The sequence below is a fragment of the Bacillus rossius genome, chromosome 1, assembly GCF_032445375.1.
Source record: "Bacillus rossius redtenbacheri isolate Brsri chromosome 1, Brsri_v3, whole genome shotgun sequence".
Lineage (NCBI taxonomy): Eukaryota > Metazoa > Arthropoda > Insecta > Phasmatodea > Bacillidae > Bacillus > Bacillus rossius.
The window spans coordinates 156,150,527-156,168,084 of NC_086330.1; the positions used below are offsets into that span (position 1 = coordinate 156,150,527).

The window sequence follows — 17,558 nt, forward strand, 5'->3', positions numbered from 1 at the left end:
ACACGACTGAAGATATCTCAGCTGACTTCGCAAGCACTAGTTTGGCAGCGTCAGACTTCAATATCCTTTTATATAATTACAAATTTGGGTTCAATTTTCTCAAAGTTATCGATACAGATGTACAGGTATTTAGTGTTAACTTACGGTACATACCATGTAATAAAGGATAAAATGATACATGCTAGGTTAGCACACAAAATTCTTCTCTTCTCTACAGTTTAAAGCACATTTTAATGAAAGTATTTCTATAGAATTTAATCCATACTTTGTTTCTACAATTTTATGCACTCTATCTTGCTCAAGTCCAGAGGATACTGAACGGATAACGTACTCTCTCTATATGATCACTGATTTTAACTAGCCTGCAATCATTTACAAATTAGTGTCTAGATTTTTGTTTTGGAAGGACTGAATAGGTACAATGATATATATTTAATTTGTTTGAATGTAATAACTTTGTTAGTACACTAAACAATTTTAAATGCTACATAAAAAAAGAGATCATGTGTCCCTTTGGCTCGTGTTTTGTTTAGATAATTCAATGTATTTTACAAATTGTTTTATGCTTGATGTCATGCTACATTGCATATCTGTGGACATAACTATAACACATACTATATTTCTCAAGCTGATCGTTATTTCAATGCTACGTATAATTCGACATTACATAATTTCATGAATCATTAATAGTTCTAAATGTTAGAATGGTGACCAGGAAATCAATTTCTATTGCCAATCTTCTTGAATACAAACACATCGAATAAGTTTTTATAAATTAATATTCATTAAAGAGGCTGTCATTTTGGAGTCTTACAATTGTGTTACAGAAAACTAACTGTACCAAGCATGACTATCAGCTGAATTTTTTTTACTTTGGCCTTCATTCAAAAGAATATAATTTAAGCAGTATAATTTCTACACATTTCTTTTTAGTCCACATTTTATGACATTTCCAGGCTCCTTTACATTTCATAAAATTAAATTAAAAAAAAAAAAGAAATAAAATATTTTTTACATTACAAGAACATTCATTTAATGAATTTTTTTTTATAAAAACACACAACACTATAAAGACAGTGTAAAAAACACTTCATAATTGCAGAGTGAAGTCACATTTAAAATACTACCCAGTACGACAGCATTTACAACATTGTTGATGCAAGAGATTACAACAGATCACTCGCAAAAAGTCTATTAAGTGTAGAAGCTTTGAACTCGAAACAGTGGAACGTGTATCACCGGCCTGCATGCAGTTATTGCAGACAGGTATCTGCAAACAAAGTAAATAAATTTGACATACTTTTATATGACATACATTTATCACTAAGCCTAGGGTACATGAATGGTATTTTCATTGATGCAAGAATAATAAGATACTCCATAAGTTGATAACCAAACCAGTTATAAAACTGGTTTTATAACTAATAGTAGTTAAATATTACCCACCCCCACACTTCTAAAGGCTCTGAATGAAAAAAAATAAATTAAAATAACAATTGAAACTAAAAACAAAAAATAACACACATAGGGATTCATATAATTTTACTGTACCATACCACACAAATTTCACAAAGAATTCACAAAATTATTTTTTTTCTCTCTACGAAACTGTTGGAGTTATGACATCAAAGAACTGTCCAGCCAATCTGCACACCTGAATGGGACTTGACCACAGAAAGGGTATTTTTCCACAGGAAGAGGATCCTCCATAAAATGTGAGTTTCACACAGAAAAGAGATTTAAAGTAGTCAGGGATTTCCCACACAATAGGATTTATTTTAAAAAAATTAAAATTTTCTAATTAATTTAATTTATTTTACCTAAATATAATTTAAATGATAAGATCTTGATTAGCACATATTTGTTCCCGTGAATCACAAGAAACATTCATGACCAAACTAATGTTAATAGAGTGAAATTAGGCCTTTCATTAAAATTCTTACTATATTCTATTTATAAATACATAAAAAAATTTATTTAATTCAGTGAAGTATATTTATATGTTACTACATGAACGTGTGGTCATGGCAGCTTAAAGCCATTGTAAACCACCTACACTTTTTTGTGCCATATGCCACAGTAAACCATACATACAGCCATGCACCAAAACTTTGGTGATGCAAAAGTGAAAATTAAGTTAATTTGATATTACCCCTTTAAAATTGAATCCATTATGCATAAAAATGTAGTTTCAATAAACAGTGGATTACTGTGCCCTTATTAAAATAAGTTTTAAAGAAACATACCAAATTCCTGTATATATGGTATCTTCGTGCATGTTTGGCGATGCTCGTTTTACCACATTACATATATTTCAGAAAGGAAGTTGGCAGCACTCAATTTTAAAAGACTGCAACTGATACCTTTTTAACTTTTTGCATTCCTAAACGTAAACAATTGTTCTGAAAGTAGTAATTTTCGTTTAATAGCATTAATTCCTATGCTATAAAAATATGAAATTAATTCAATGTAAACATCCAATCATACAAAAAGTCCAAAAATAAATTGTGCAACAAAATCTCACCATAAAAAGTGGACATTTTCGAAAAGCTTCAACATTCACATCTCTTAATCAATGACAGAAAATTTCATATTCAACTTCAAACAACTCTGAAGAATTTCAAGACTGGCTTTATTGTTTTCGCTATGTGAGATAAAAATCTAGTTAATATATAAAAACTTAACCATCTGACAATTTACTTAATGTGTTGTATATTTGCTTATTGTTTCTATTATAGCGAGACAATAATTTTCTTTAAATTGCCCTCTATTTACATAGTTTTGTTTTGGTCCCTTGAAATATATAAAAACAAGATTCTACCTAAAACTCTGTTTCTGAAGTCTTAATTTTCAAAATTTCCCTAGCCATGGTTGCTACAGAAATAGAATCTTAGAATTCCCTGATTTTTCCCTGTTTTCCAGAAATTTAAGAGAAAAATTCCCTGACTTTCTTATGAAGTACATACCATAAATATTAACGTGCATATGATTAAGTGTAATATAAAAAATTCAACATGAGGTAAAATAAGGTTTTTTTATTGTTATTTTGACGGCAGAATGTGCGAATGTTTTTTTTCCTTCGACATGGCTGGTGAGAGCTCTTCGGCCCATATTGCTGAGTTGAATACTTTTGTAGCACAAAGTGCAGTACGCAGAATTTATGTTTTTAGCAGAGGGTTTGATATGCTGATACTATGACTACTTGAGCCAATTCTCCTTAAAAATAGTTTTCTTCGACATCTCTAAGCTAAAAAAAAAAGTACATATTAATATTTTCAGGTTAGGTTAAAAAATTATTGTTTATGAATTCTTAAAAAAATATTACTACACAAATACAAAAACTATTACAAATTCACACCTAGCAATATAACGGGCCTACTTAGATAATTACAATAGCAGCATTACAACATGCAATATTCTTACAATGTTAACTAACGATTATGGGGAAAAACATGGTATTCAGTTATGCATATTTTTTATACACAATGTAAGTGTCACGCAACAAAACTCACGGATTATAACGGTTGAAAAAAAAGTAATTAAAAAAATAGTTAGAAAAAATGCAAAAACATAACTGCACACAAAAGCCACGTGTTTTCGTATCAGCTTGGTAGTTTTCAAAATGAGAATTGGTATTGCTTCTTTATCAAAATGCACTTTATTTTCTTATGATCGCATCAAAAACTAACTTCACTTGAAACAACGCCTTTAAATTCACGTAATAAGCTTCGTACTCATCTTATTCCACGTGAAAATAGCCTTCAAAAGATAAACGACGCCATGCCAGTTCTGTAGTTCACTGCATGGAACGGAACAAAACACAAAGTCTCAAGGGCAAATTAAAAAGGATCAAAACACGAACAAATGAAGGCCGGGTTCGCTAGTGAACAAACGAGTGCCTGGATTGGCCAGAAGTTATGGCGGGTGGTTGTAACAGCCTATTGCAACGGACAATCGTAGACCAAGTAAAAAAAAAAAAAAGTTGCAGTTGCCGTGTGCCTTAAGCAGCAGCCTTTTAGCGGAGTCGTTCGGTAGTGGTACGAGCGCATCAAAACAAAGCTTTGTTTGAATTATAAGCAACTTTAAAATTTCCAGAATTCGTAGAATTTTCCCGGAATTCCCTGACCATTTTAATTTCCCTGACATTTCCCGGTTTTCTAGTCCTGTAGCAACCATGCCTACCCTCTCGACCAGGGAAGTATTCCAGACCCCCAGCAGAAGAGACACTGGAATATTGTTTGCTTACGCTACAAAAATGTCTAGAACTGGCCCTGGTTGCATCTGCAGTTTACAGCCCATGAAAACTGGAGGAAAGTAAAACACATAAAGAGACTTCTTGCAGTTTTATCTGGCCAGGAAGTACACATCAGCGACCAAAAGTGACAATTTATAGTGGTAGCGTGTAGTTTCTTCAAATATACTGTAAACAGCACTCAAAAATGGGTACACACACAATTTGTAGGAACAGTGTGGTTTTTCAAATAAGCTGTTTTTAACTTCCTAGACAAAGAGACATTATTCACTATGAATTAGGTAAATTCACTGTTTCTTATGGATTTCCCAGCACCAAAACAATTCATACCTATTTCAATGGTTTCAAATTTTTCCTGTCAGGTAGCTACCTTGACAGACTATTTATTGATTGGTGTTGGAGTGAAGAAAAATTATTTCAAGAAATTTAAATGGTTAGTACCCATGTGGTATAAATCTAACACACACACACACACAACAGTATTAAAAATATAGTTGAGTTCCACTGAATTTTCATGGGTATTTAAAGTTTAGAAAAAGTTTAGCATTTAAATTCCCAAAAAACCGAAATAGAGAGAATATAAGTATTAGGTTTCACTGTATCAAAGCAGCAATAAATACAGTAAAACTCGCTTAAGGCGTTCACCCACTACACGTTTTCCCATTTATAACATTTAAATAATTATTCCCTTGAATACTTCCATATATCCCTATGTTAATTTTTCCCATTCAAAACGTTTGAATTTATAGATGCTTCCCGCATATAACGTTCATTTCAGCAATAAAATAATGTAATAAATTTGATTATAATGCTCAAACGTTATTTGCAGTAAAACCTTTAGACAATTGTTTCAAAATAACAAACATAACCGTCAAAACCTCTGCAGCATGCTGTTACAATATATTTTTCGACCAATCATCTGCTTGCACTCGTATCCTTTGTGAGACTGTTTCATCTGTACACCATTTCCCTCATTCGAAGCATGTCTGACAAATACACAACAATAAACAACTAGCCATTCGATGACCTGATTGCACAACACATTACGCAACTGGTACAGCAATATAAGCTAATCCAGTTTCATTGTTTATTGATCAGCGTGGTAAAATTTTTATATGGTGGATGTATTGATAAACATTTTAGTTTACTCGTCTTGCTATTTTTTTCCGTTTTTGACCTGACTTATATACCCTCTTTTATCGCATAATCGTCACACCTATATTTTAGGGCATCAAAATTTGGATAAAAGAACCTCTCGCATAAACATTGCATGATGTTTTTAGTCCCAGATTCCGAGTGCTTTGTATGGGTATTTTTTCCGTATAAAACAATGTCTTTTAAAGCCAAAATCTAATATTTATTCGATTATTACCACTTATTTAATTAACGAAAATACGAAGTTGTCTGATATGTACATTTTCTTTTAAAGACTTTTTAAACATTATAATCTTTATCTGTTCGTCTGCGTCACCACGGTGTACCGCTTATAAAAATGTAGCCAGCGCTAGTTGACATAATTCATGTTCAGTTATGTTGCTTCCTGTACAGAGCACACACACATAGTCGTAGATTGATATCTCGCCGGTTGCACGCAACGCGCGCTATCTGTCAAGTGATGAGTGAACTACATTTGACGGCCCGCGGTGTACTACGATAGTTACGCGTTCGATCACAGATTTTGTTTTTATATTTAAAGTTGACGAAAGGTTTTTGTTGCGTGACTTATTAATTAAAATTGTTTGGTGTGCTCTTTCACACTTCACTTTTTAAATAAATGCACTTTCCATGAATGAGATTTGTTTTTAAAAATAACTTTACCAAACAAATTTTTTTTTTATTCGCATAAACATTGCACCCCTACTTTTCAAACTTGATTTTAGTATACAATGTACGACAATTATGCGTGCACAATTTTTCGTAAAATGCGAGTTAAAAAATTATGGTATGAGGTTTATTCCAAACTGGCAATGCAGCATGGCAACCCTGCACAATGCACAGGTTTCTTCAAGCTCCAAGCTTGGTTGATCTGATACTGCTTAAAGGAGCGACTGACATTTTGCATGCTGATTGTGCTTAGTTATTTTATTTTTCCGTAAGTTGCAATGACTGCCAAAGATTTAAGTAGCATACCTGCCAACTTTTTGTAACTCCCATCAGTAAAACTTTTAGAACTTATAAAATTTGGCGTAAATTATGTGCGGTAATTACTAAGTACTGGTAACCAATATCAATTTCCCGACTTTCCCATAACCTTATATTCGACCCAACAAAATCTTATGCAAAACTACTCTTAAAATATATTTTCTAGTGCTGCTGTAATCATATTAAAAAAATTAGAACAATGTTAACAACTATAGAAAAAACTTACACTGAGAACAATAAACCAAACATGAAGGCAGTCTTACCTTTATAAACAATGTTTGACTAATGAATGAATGATTCAAGAATTTTATGTGAAAAAAAATTAATCTGTACTGTTCTGCTTAATTTGTAATGATGATGAAATTGCATTCTTTGCTGCTTGCAGGAAAACACTGCTAAAGTTTTGTTGATAACATGGTCCAGACCTCTTACATTTGAGAACAGAGATTGACTGAAGTGTTTCTCTTGACAGATGACCTATTTTCTGTGTTTTTTTTTTTACCAAGCTCTGAGTGTGGTTTTCATGGTAAAGTAATTCAATAATAATAATAATAACAACTTTAAAAAAAAATTAAGGGTTTTAACCTACAGCTAATATTTGCGGTAATGTAAACCCCACAAAAGGCCAAATTTTAAAATCAGAAAGCTGAAATAACAGTGCATAACCTAGGTATGTCTTTTTTTTATGTAGCAACTGATCTGTACTATTTCCCTTTTAAGAAGTTTTTATCATCCAGTCCCTTCCCTTGCAAAATGTCTTAGCAGGGTTTTACTGTAGTATCAAGAATACTTACCAAAATGAATACCAATCGGGCAGCAACAATCATTTTACCGCCCTTCAACTGAAACAAAGAAATCACCAGTAAGAGGAAGACAATGGTAAACATTAGCATCTGACAAAACTCAACTGTAATCAGAGAGAAAGTTCAAGAGTACATGTTAGCAGTCATGGACACTTTCCTGAGAATGTTGTCATCACAAAATATTTATGAACACCACACCTCAAGCAACAATGATAATACTTACTGTATGATGAAAGATCAATCTCCTCTGGCAGTTCCGTGATGTTCACATCAAACCTATCTTGTACTTCATTAAGGATCTTTGCATCTCCCTCATCACTAACAAATGTGATGGCCAAACCCTGTCAACATCACAAGTCCTGCATTAACACACACATGTACTACTCATAAACATAGACTACAAAGTGAAAATTGTCTCTAAAGAAACCAAAGCAGGCAGAATAAATAATTTAGTTTGCGACTACTACACATTCTTAGATAAAAACATTTCCCTTCAATCACACTTTCAAAAACCTAAGCTGGGCAAAATAAGGGGTTTCAGATCTTAAGAAAAAAAACTACGCGCAGGACACGGAACATAACATTAAATGAGGTAATAAATTTCAAAATATTCATATTATTACAGAAGGAAAATGTTGCCCATCATATTGTGTAGGCCCAAATCTAGTAATTATACATCAATAGAGACTGGTAATTTTCAAATACCACAAAATAAGCCTTACATTAAATTCATGATAACCACAAAAATAAAAAGGCTAATTGGTAAAACAGTGACAAAATTAGCTCATATTTACACTAAATAGATTTAACTAGATAATGTACGACTGCTGTGTGCCCATTTTGCAATATTGCATGATTTTACACTACATTCTGGCACACTTATTTACGTTTATGTTGCTTTCAAGGTGCAAATTCCAACAATTGTGGCATAGATAAATGCAGCAATTAAGCTACTAGTGTGTGAACATCATGGTTGATAGATTGGAACTATTAATTAAACATAGTTTCAACTACTGTGTTCCAAATTTTTTTCGTAACACAAAAATATGTAGTCCTCGGCCAAAGCCGAGTATACGTAAGCATACATACAATATACATACAGTACACTTATAATTAGCAATTCATAGTAGGATCAGACATTTACAGATTAATAATATTAATAAAAATTTAGTACTTCATCACAAAGCATAAGGAAAGTTTACTAAAGCAAGTTAGATTTATCAAAGCAAAAACAAACAATTTTAGTATTTAAAAAAATTAAATAAGCATGTTCAGCCTATCTACACATACACATACCATACTTTTTGAAACTCCCATCAGTAAAACTTTTAGAATCTACAAAATTTGGCGTAAATCATGTGCGGCAATTACTAAGTACTGGTAACCAATATCAATTTCTCGACTTTCCCATAACCTTATATTTGACCCAACAACATCTTATGCAAAGCTACTCTTAAAATATATTTTCTAGTGTTACTGTATTCATATTTAAAAAAATTAACACCACAATGTTAACAACTACACAAAAAACTTACACTGAGAACAATAAACAAAATGTGAAAAAAATGTTGGACTGATGTATGAATGATTCAAGAATTTTATGTGAAAAAAAAAAATTAATCGTTAGTGTTCTGTTTCATTTGTAATGATGAAGTGGCCTTCTTTGCTGCTTGCAGGACAACACTGCTGAAGTTTTGTTGGTAACATGGTCCAGACCTCTTTCATTTGAGAACAAGAGTGACTGGAGTGTTTCTCTTGACAGATGACCTAAATTCTTTTTTTTTTTTTTACCAAGCTAAAGATACATTCACATTCCACATTACTGTGTGGTATACTTAAAATGGAAAGCATTACCCTTGATATTCTGTCATAATGTCATCAATCTGCACATTTGTAAATTGTTTACAAAGTTCATCTATTGCCAAATCAATAGTTTCCTCTTTTTTCACAGACAAGATAATGGGGAACAATTTCACAAAGTAATGCACAGAAGATAATTGAGCATTTTCAATTGTGCCACTTCTACATGTTTTAAAACTTCACTCTTAAAAGGAAATTTATTAATCATGTAATCACATGCAATAATGAAATATTTCCTTACTGAGCTGTAGAACACATGTTTCTCTTTGCTTTCGAGCACATTTATTAAATTTGTTGTGACTTCCTATCATTAAATCACCATCATCTTTTTGATTATGACATAAATGGTACTGTACCTCAAGTAATAGACTGTCCTTCAATACACTAGGTTTAATGAAATGTACTACAATGTCTCAGCAAATTCATTAAGAGTTATCTTAAAAAACGTATCTGTGGCGATACTGCTTGAAGAATTACATTTACTTTCTCAAAATATGGCATGACGTACAGTAGAAAGGCACAAAAAGATTTGTTTAAATTCGAAGCCAGAAACAATTTTTCTTCTCTACTTGCACAAGAATTCTGGTTTTTAAGAACTGGCTTGTCAAACTTCTTATCAGTCAGTGCAATTTTCTTGTTGCTAGAAGCAGATTCAGGAGCTAATTCTCTTTTCTCTTGTACGGTAGAATCTCGTTATAAAGTACATGAATAAAATCTCAACTTTTATACTTAGTAATGAAAGTACTTTATTCTGAAAATCTATATATTTACCTTTAAAACGTAGTATTTTTTAATTTTTAAAAACAAAGTACTAGGGGATCAAATGTTACATTGCCGGACGCGTGGAATTGTGCGAAGCTGTTTCTAATTTATTAAGGAAATTGTAGATGTTTTCTCATTGTTTTAGAGCAAAATTACAGGTGTGTAATCTATCGCTATAGCGAAAAGAGCCCACGCTGCATTCGTTATTTCCGAAATTTTTATCCTACGCAGCATATGGAAAACTGACGGTGCCGATGGCAATTATCATTATAGCGACTTTACATTATAGACCGTATTCGCTACAACGGACTTTCACTGTACTTTTATTTAGCTCAATCCTTTTCGCGTCCATCAGATTCTCACTTAAAAACTATAATTTTGAATTCTTCACATTTCCCTTCAACTGAAAGTTAAAAGGTTATGCTTTCGGTATCACTGAAGGCATGGCGCAGGCGTTATGACGGTTTTGAGTTTCGAAGAATATTCTGTGTACAAAATAAGACATTTTCAGTATGCGAAACGTTTTCAGCTTAATCAAAATACAATATTATTTAGCCGTAACATGTGTTTAGTTTTAAAAGATAATTAGCACCTTGGTTGAAGACTTAATTATATAAACACATCACATCTCCTTGCGCATGCGCCATCTTGTCACCTTCGATACTCTCGAATCACGTATAGGAAGTCGACTGCTAAGAAAACCAACAACTGGATTTAGTTTCGCGCACAGCTCGCACAGGCACACACCATGTATGCACACAGGGTGTCTACTGGTCTTCCTTTCCAAAAATCAGTGACTTTTGGAGCCCACTTTCTGTCATTTTTGGTGACTTTTTTTTACTAAAAATTGTATTAAATTAAAACGGATATTGAATATAGGTCTAGTTTACTTATCAACGGTTAAGCTTATTGTTAAATAAATGGGATCACATGCAGTTTAAAATGCTAAACTTGACCTTAAAAAAGTTTTACTTTAAGCAGCTTTGGAGGGTAATGAAAAATAAATCCAAATAATCGATAATGACTTAATTTACAAATAAATAAATAGGCGAAACTAACAGGTATTTGAAATATAGTCTGTCATTTATAAACATATTTTGTTCCTAAGTTTTTTCAAATCCCTGTCTATTTCTAAGAGTTCTTCTTTCTTTTCTTCCAGCACTTTTTTCTTTTTCAATTCTAAGAGCGTAATTTCATGTGCTGCTCTTTTCCTTGCATTCACAGATTCATCCTCTTTAATCTTCTTCTTCATCAGGTCATCTCTTCTTTTTGATGCAGCATTTCTGAAGTTTAAAATCATCTGTTTAGATATAGTATGAGAAAAAGTTTCAATTCCACCTGTAACATAAAAAATTTGAGATTTAAAATTATTGATAAAGAAATATTTAAGTCTAACTTACATTCAGAAAGCATTTCTTTTTAAACCCACCTGGAAGAGAAGACACATGGTCATGAACAAGTCTTTGGGCAACCAAAGATTTCTCTTGAAGATTTTCCACTAAGAACTCCTTATTGAAAGAAAAACTTCTCTAAACTGCTGCATTACCATGAAAGCAAATCAAAAAACGCTGAATGAAAGAAACAAACAGGTTATGGGCATTCTCCATTGCCGAGCTTAGCAGTTGAAACAAAAACTTATCTAGGCTATCCTTTTTCCAGTTAAAGAACTTTGTTGCTTTCAGAACTTCAGGAAGTGCACAAAACTTAGCATATTCTCTTAACACAACATCCCCATCTGCTGGTGACAGGTGATTGAGAGAAATAAGTTCTTCAATGGCAATCTTGGCCCTCGAGGTTCTGACATCTTTGACAATCACTGAAGGAGATAAGCAAGTGGACCCAAGCACAATTCGCTTCCTTAAAGGGCTTTTCTCTTCAAGCTTGGAAAACAACTGTAACAAAAACTGTTTGCAATCTGCTTTAAATCTAAGAGAGTGTAGTTCTTTTACTTTCTTTAGGCAAAATGTTGCTCCAAAACCAATTTCAATAGAATCTGGCATTCTTAGGTCAGTCTCATTTTTGACATTCAAATGTTTTAACTGGGATGCACTAACAACCTTTTCCATTGCAGATTTTGTAAACACTCTACTCGCAATGTTCTTCATCAACTGGAAAACTTCTTGATAAAGAAAAGGCAGTAGGGGATCGTTTCTCTGAAAAGATGTCAAAAATTCTTCCAGCTCTTCAGATATCATGGCAGAGAAATGTAGCTTAGCTTCTAGTACTGGGTCTTCCAACAAGGCCTTCTTTACCACATGAAAGTTCTGGGAGTTTGGAGGATTCTTTTCAATCTCTTTGTCTGTAACGTATTTCTTCAGATGTGGAATAATTTCTGAGCACCTTTTCATCACAGATGAGTTTTCAGTCCATCGTATGGCACAGAACTTTTTCGGGAACATTCTGGAGCCAGTGATCTGTTGATAAACTGCACGACGAGATGGGTAGTTCTTGAAAAGACTGTAAAGTGCTCTAAGAAACTCATTAAGTTGCCAACCAACTTTTCCATGAGCTGTTTTGTATGCACCATTTACAATGTGCAATGAACAGGTGCCTAAGTCCAAGATTTCTTTTTCGCTATCAAGAGTACATCTCATGTAACTTTTCAGGTCGGAAATCAGTTTCAAATTAACATTGGGTCCATCAGTTGCAATTTGCACCAAGCCTCCTAGAGACAGGTCAGCTTCTCCAATGCATACAATAAGATTATTGAGCAAATCTGCAGCTTTTGAATGCTCCAGGAAAGCAGATGTCAGATATTTTGTACAAACACAACTGTTTTATGCATCCCAATACTTTACAACAATGTCCATTTGCCCCTTTTGGCAAACATCGTTTAAACTTTCGTCAATTGACAAAGCATAAAATGGGCTTTTCTGAACACTATGTGACACACATTTCGCAAAATGGGGTCCAAGTCCATATGTTATGCTGTATGCAATTTTATCCTTATGCATTTTCATTTTAGAGGCTAGAGAGCTATCTGGGAACATAATGGGAAACAGCTTCACTGCTAATTCTCCCGAGCGGGATGAAGCATGTGTGAAAACACAGTGAGTTGCCCACACAATCTCTGCTTTTGTCACACTGTCATTAACTAGGAAAGTTGACAGCCTTGATGGTTCAGCAGTATGTTCTTGGCTAGAAGCAGACGTGCTAGGCTTAGGTTCTGGCAAAGATGGACTGGGTGTATTAGCCTGAGGAACACTCATGGAAGGCCCGTCAGTATCCATGGGTATAGCTCTGAAGGAAGACAGAGTTTTTTGTTTTCCAGATTTCAGGCAACTGGAAAATTCACTATGCTTCTTGCCTTTCTCGTGGCTTTTTATTGCATTCACACCAGAGTGGGACACATCAATTTGTTTTTTACAAAGAGAACAAAAACCAAAAAATTTATCTTTGCCTTTTCTCAGCCAAGTTCTCCATCCTTCTTCTTCCAACCACATCTCTTGGAAGTGGCACTTACCCGGCATCTTGTAAAAAAACTGTTACACAAACACTTCATTCATTAAAAAAAACTGTCAACATAGTGAACCGTGGGGCAATCTACAACTATTGAGCCTTGTGGGCGGTTAAAACAGATTGGCCTACATGAAAATATACACACTTAACCAACTCACTGTAATTTTAATAAAAAATAAATTACCGATTGTTAATTAGTGAGAATGGGGCCCATTTCTACTTCTTTCACAAAGAAATATCATTACAAAAAACGCCGGCCGTTTACTAATTGTAAATAATGCGTCATAAAACGTAGCGGCCACGAAATCAAAAAAAAAATAAACTTAACCTCCCCAAACTGTTGTACGCCAGCATATTATTAATTATAAATTATGTTTGGCTGAAACATAATAAACTATAACTGCAAGGACACCAAAAAATACCGTCCGCGAATAATCCAAACAAACGCAGTTGTTTCATGTGAGAGCAAAGCATATAACATATTGCCAACATTGATCGAAGCGTAGGTGAAAGTGAGAACCAGTCTAGCAGTTACAGCGTCATTATTTTAAAAAAAAAACATATTCCTACATACAAAACCTTACATCCTCACTGAATAAAAAAAAGGGCGGAAACGATATATCTGTTCCTTAAATAAATAATTAACAACGCAACAGCTTTCGAAGTGTGCTTGTCAGCCCTGGGCGTCCCACGATACTCGCACGTGGTACAAACACGATTATTATCCTACACTTAATGTTTGGGTTTGCTCTTGTTGGTAAGATATATGGTCCCATTGTACTAGTACGTACACAATAGTTCTCGTACGTTTGTTACATCATGTAATCGATCGGTATTCTTTTCTCCTCGCTTGCACTTGACAAAGAAAAAACACTACGGACGGCGCAGTGAGATAGATAGCGAGAAAGATGGATATTTCAGCCGTTATCTCTATCGAAGGGAGGGCAAGTAAACAGGTGTTCCAGAGGTTTTTGCGAGTTACATCACATTTATGTTCTCCACAAAAAAAAATCGGTGCCCTCTTTCCAAACTTCGTGACTTTTCGGTGACTTCCGTGACCCTACCCCAAATTCCATGACTTTTCCATGACTTCCGTGACTTCCGTGACCAGTAGACACCCTGGCACAGCATCATTGATTGCTTGTTTACGTTTACAAATACCGACGAAAGTTGAATCAACGCGATACAAAAAATATATATTCATAAAAAGATTGGCATTAAAGTAAATAGTCTTACTTTATGTAAGGAAAATGCCAAAACCACACATTACTGCCAAGCAACGAGTTTTAGAATTTACTAGCTAGGGGCTTTATGCGAGTGATCAAACCCCGTTTTTTTGTCGGTATTGTAACGTAACCATTTGCTGGGAGAGAAGAGATTCGTGTACAAAGCACGTCAGTACTGATAAACACTGGCATCTTGTAGAAGAAAAACAACCTGGAACTTCGAGCAAAAGACAAGTATCTCTAGTATCATCTTTTCGTGATGTAAAAGGTAACAAAGACACTACAGAATTTATCACGGACACAACATCTTTTATAAAAGCAAATATATCTTTGGAAAAGGTTGATGATCCAAACATTCGAGAATGGATGAACAAATACATTGAAGGTGCTGGAGTTCTACCACATGCCAGAACACTTCGAGAAAAACATGTTGGAGCAGTAATGAATACAAGATGTGAAGTGGTAAAACGTAAAATAAAGGATAAAAAAATTGACGTGTGATGAATCCACAGACAGCATAGGAAGGTGTTTTGAGTGAAGATGATACTCCAGAATTATTTGTGTGTTGAGTCCATTTCCTCAAAGCAGCAGATGCTACAAATTGTGTCAGGGCAATTTTGGAGTCTTTGAAAGTTTATGAGGTCCAGTATGAAAATGTTAATTGTTTGGTGTCCGATTCTGCTCCAAACATGACCAAATGCGCAAATACCTTTAAAGTTGTGATTGGTGACAGTCTGATTCACATTCAGTGTTGGGCACACAAACTCAACATTATTGGAAACATTTGGGCAAAAGAACTTAAAGTACTCAACACTGCTGTTGCGAACATCAAGCACGTTTTCATAAACACAAGAAAACGAAAGCACTTGTTCCACACTTTCCCAGAAAACAGGCATGGAAAACCATGTGCACTCTTTCCTTTGCCTGTTGTTACCAGGTGGAATGCATGGTTCAAGAGTGTTTTTTATTTGGTTGAACATTTTCATTACATTCTTGATTTTGTTAGGACAGAAGACTTACAATCAACACAAAATGCAGGTGTGGAGTATTTGGTGTCACTGTCTTCAAAAGACACTGATGTAATTCACTGCCTAGCTACTTTTGTGAAAGACCATGGTAAAACCCTTGTTGATTCAATCAAGATGTTGGAAAGTGATTCATACCCAACTGCCCACACATTATACAGGATACTAAATGACTTGAAAGAAGGTTTTGAAAATGTTTTGCAGGGCATTTATTTTGATGGTACTGCTGAACTTCTCTCGAAAAAGAGTGTAGCTACTAGTGCTTCTGTAAAACTGACACTCAAGAAAACTGTGGCACTGTCTCGTGACAAACTTTCTTCTATGATGACAGCTGATCCATGCAAGAGAAATTTTGACAGTATCAAATTTCTTGATCCAAAGTGGATCTTGTCAGAAGAAGTAGACCCGAACACAGTGTCAAAACTACGGCGTGTAAGGGAAATACAAATGGCAAGTACAGAAGAACTCGTTGGTGGTTTCAGGGACTTACAAAACAACTTATAGAAACAAGTAACCGAAAGTGGTGGATATGACATTGTCAAAGCTCTGGCCAATGTAAAATTGTCTCATCCAAGTTTTGCTAAAAAGTGTTTTAAAGCCACCTGGCTTCCTTCTTCAAATATTGATTCTGAAAGGTTTCTTTCAGCTTACAGCAGTGTTTTGTCGAACAGAAGAACAAATTTGAGCCAGGCCAATCTAGAAACCATGTCTACATTTTATTTTGAGCATCACTAGTGTTCTTGAACATATTAGAACTTAAGAAAATGTAGTCTGTTAACAATTTCTTTCTCTGTTTTAAGTTTACTGTGAAGTTATGTAGGCTTAAGTTGTGACAAAAAAAGTGTTATAGGAACACAACAGGTAAGTTAAGCAATTTTAAACTCGCTAGTAGCCAAATTAATTTTGCATGCATATTTACATTTTTGTTAAAATTTTAAATTCAGGAATAATCTAAGTAAAATTAAACTTACAGATTGCTAAGCTGTTTGACTAATAGTGATATGAGTGATATATTTGGATATCTTAGTATGTTTAGTGTTTGTTGCCAAATCTTACATGCCAGTAAATATATATTTTTTTAAATGTAAATATATTAATGAGAAAATAACAATTTTCACTTGAAAAATAACACCACTTTTGCTTAAAAAGAACACCACTTTTGACAAAAAATAACACCATTTTATAGCATAAAATAAAACCACAAATGCAGGTCTCTACTCATTAGCAAAACTGTGAGCCTTTGTTTCCTTAGTTTACCACCATGACATTGCTCCCTCTTTAAACAGTGTGTTTTGTCTGGAAGAGAACAAAACCTGCCTGTTTCATCCATATTAAAAATATCCTTCGGATCATATCCTTGTATTTGACTCTGCAATTACTCATTTCCACACTTCTATGGTCACAAAGTTTACACTTCTTTCTCCACATTCTGCTTTATATAAAAGGTTATGTCACCGTTTGAAACAGTCAGTCAAACCACTTGATGCACGAAACTCATCTATTCCTACTAGAGTGGCAATAAATTGCTTTTCTCTCAACAAAACACAGTCTATAGGTATATTCAAGGGTCTTGAACCCACATTCTAAAGTACTTCAAGTTACCCATACTACGATACACAAATGTACCACACTGAGCTGCATTTCCTTCAACATCTTTGCGATTTTTCAAAATTGTGTTCAGAGTTGAAATAGGCACGCCTAACCTCTGAACAAGTAAACCACTAGTACCTTAGTGCTCATCCCAACACTTTAAAATGTTTCGTTTTTCATCAATTGAAAATGTATCCAATCTTTTACAAATTCAATTAGTTACAGTAAAAGACAATATTAGATGCTTGAATACCATAATACTGTATACACCAAGTTACTGTTGGACAGTCAGGATTTCTATAAAGTGTAGCACTAACATCACATACTTAACATTCTCTAAGTCTACTATTATTAGACCAGTGTTGGCAGCTTGTAAATACACTCTTCCCAACAGAATTTTGCATTTGGTATTCCACACAAAAGTGTTAACTTCATATGT

The 17,558-nt window shown here is 34.1% G+C and overlaps 1 protein-coding gene across 1 annotated transcript in view; it reads right to left on the reverse strand.

Annotated features, from left to right (window-relative positions):
- Positions 1 to 228: 228 nt before the first annotated feature.
- Positions 229 to 17,558, reverse strand: part of LOC134546329 (ATP-dependent RNA helicase WM6) — a 65,545-nt gene continuing 48,215 nt past the window's right edge. The window contains exons 9-11 of the mRNA XM_063389094.1: positions 7,421 to 7,538; positions 7,189 to 7,236; positions 229 to 1,270 (exon numbers count right to left, since the gene is read on the reverse strand). Coding sequence (XP_063245164.1) covers positions 7,223 to 7,236; positions 7,421 to 7,538 — 132 coding nt within the window. The 3' untranslated portion in view covers positions 229 to 1,270; positions 7,189 to 7,222. The remainder of the gene's footprint in view (positions 1,271 to 7,188; positions 7,237 to 7,420; positions 7,539 to 17,558) is intronic.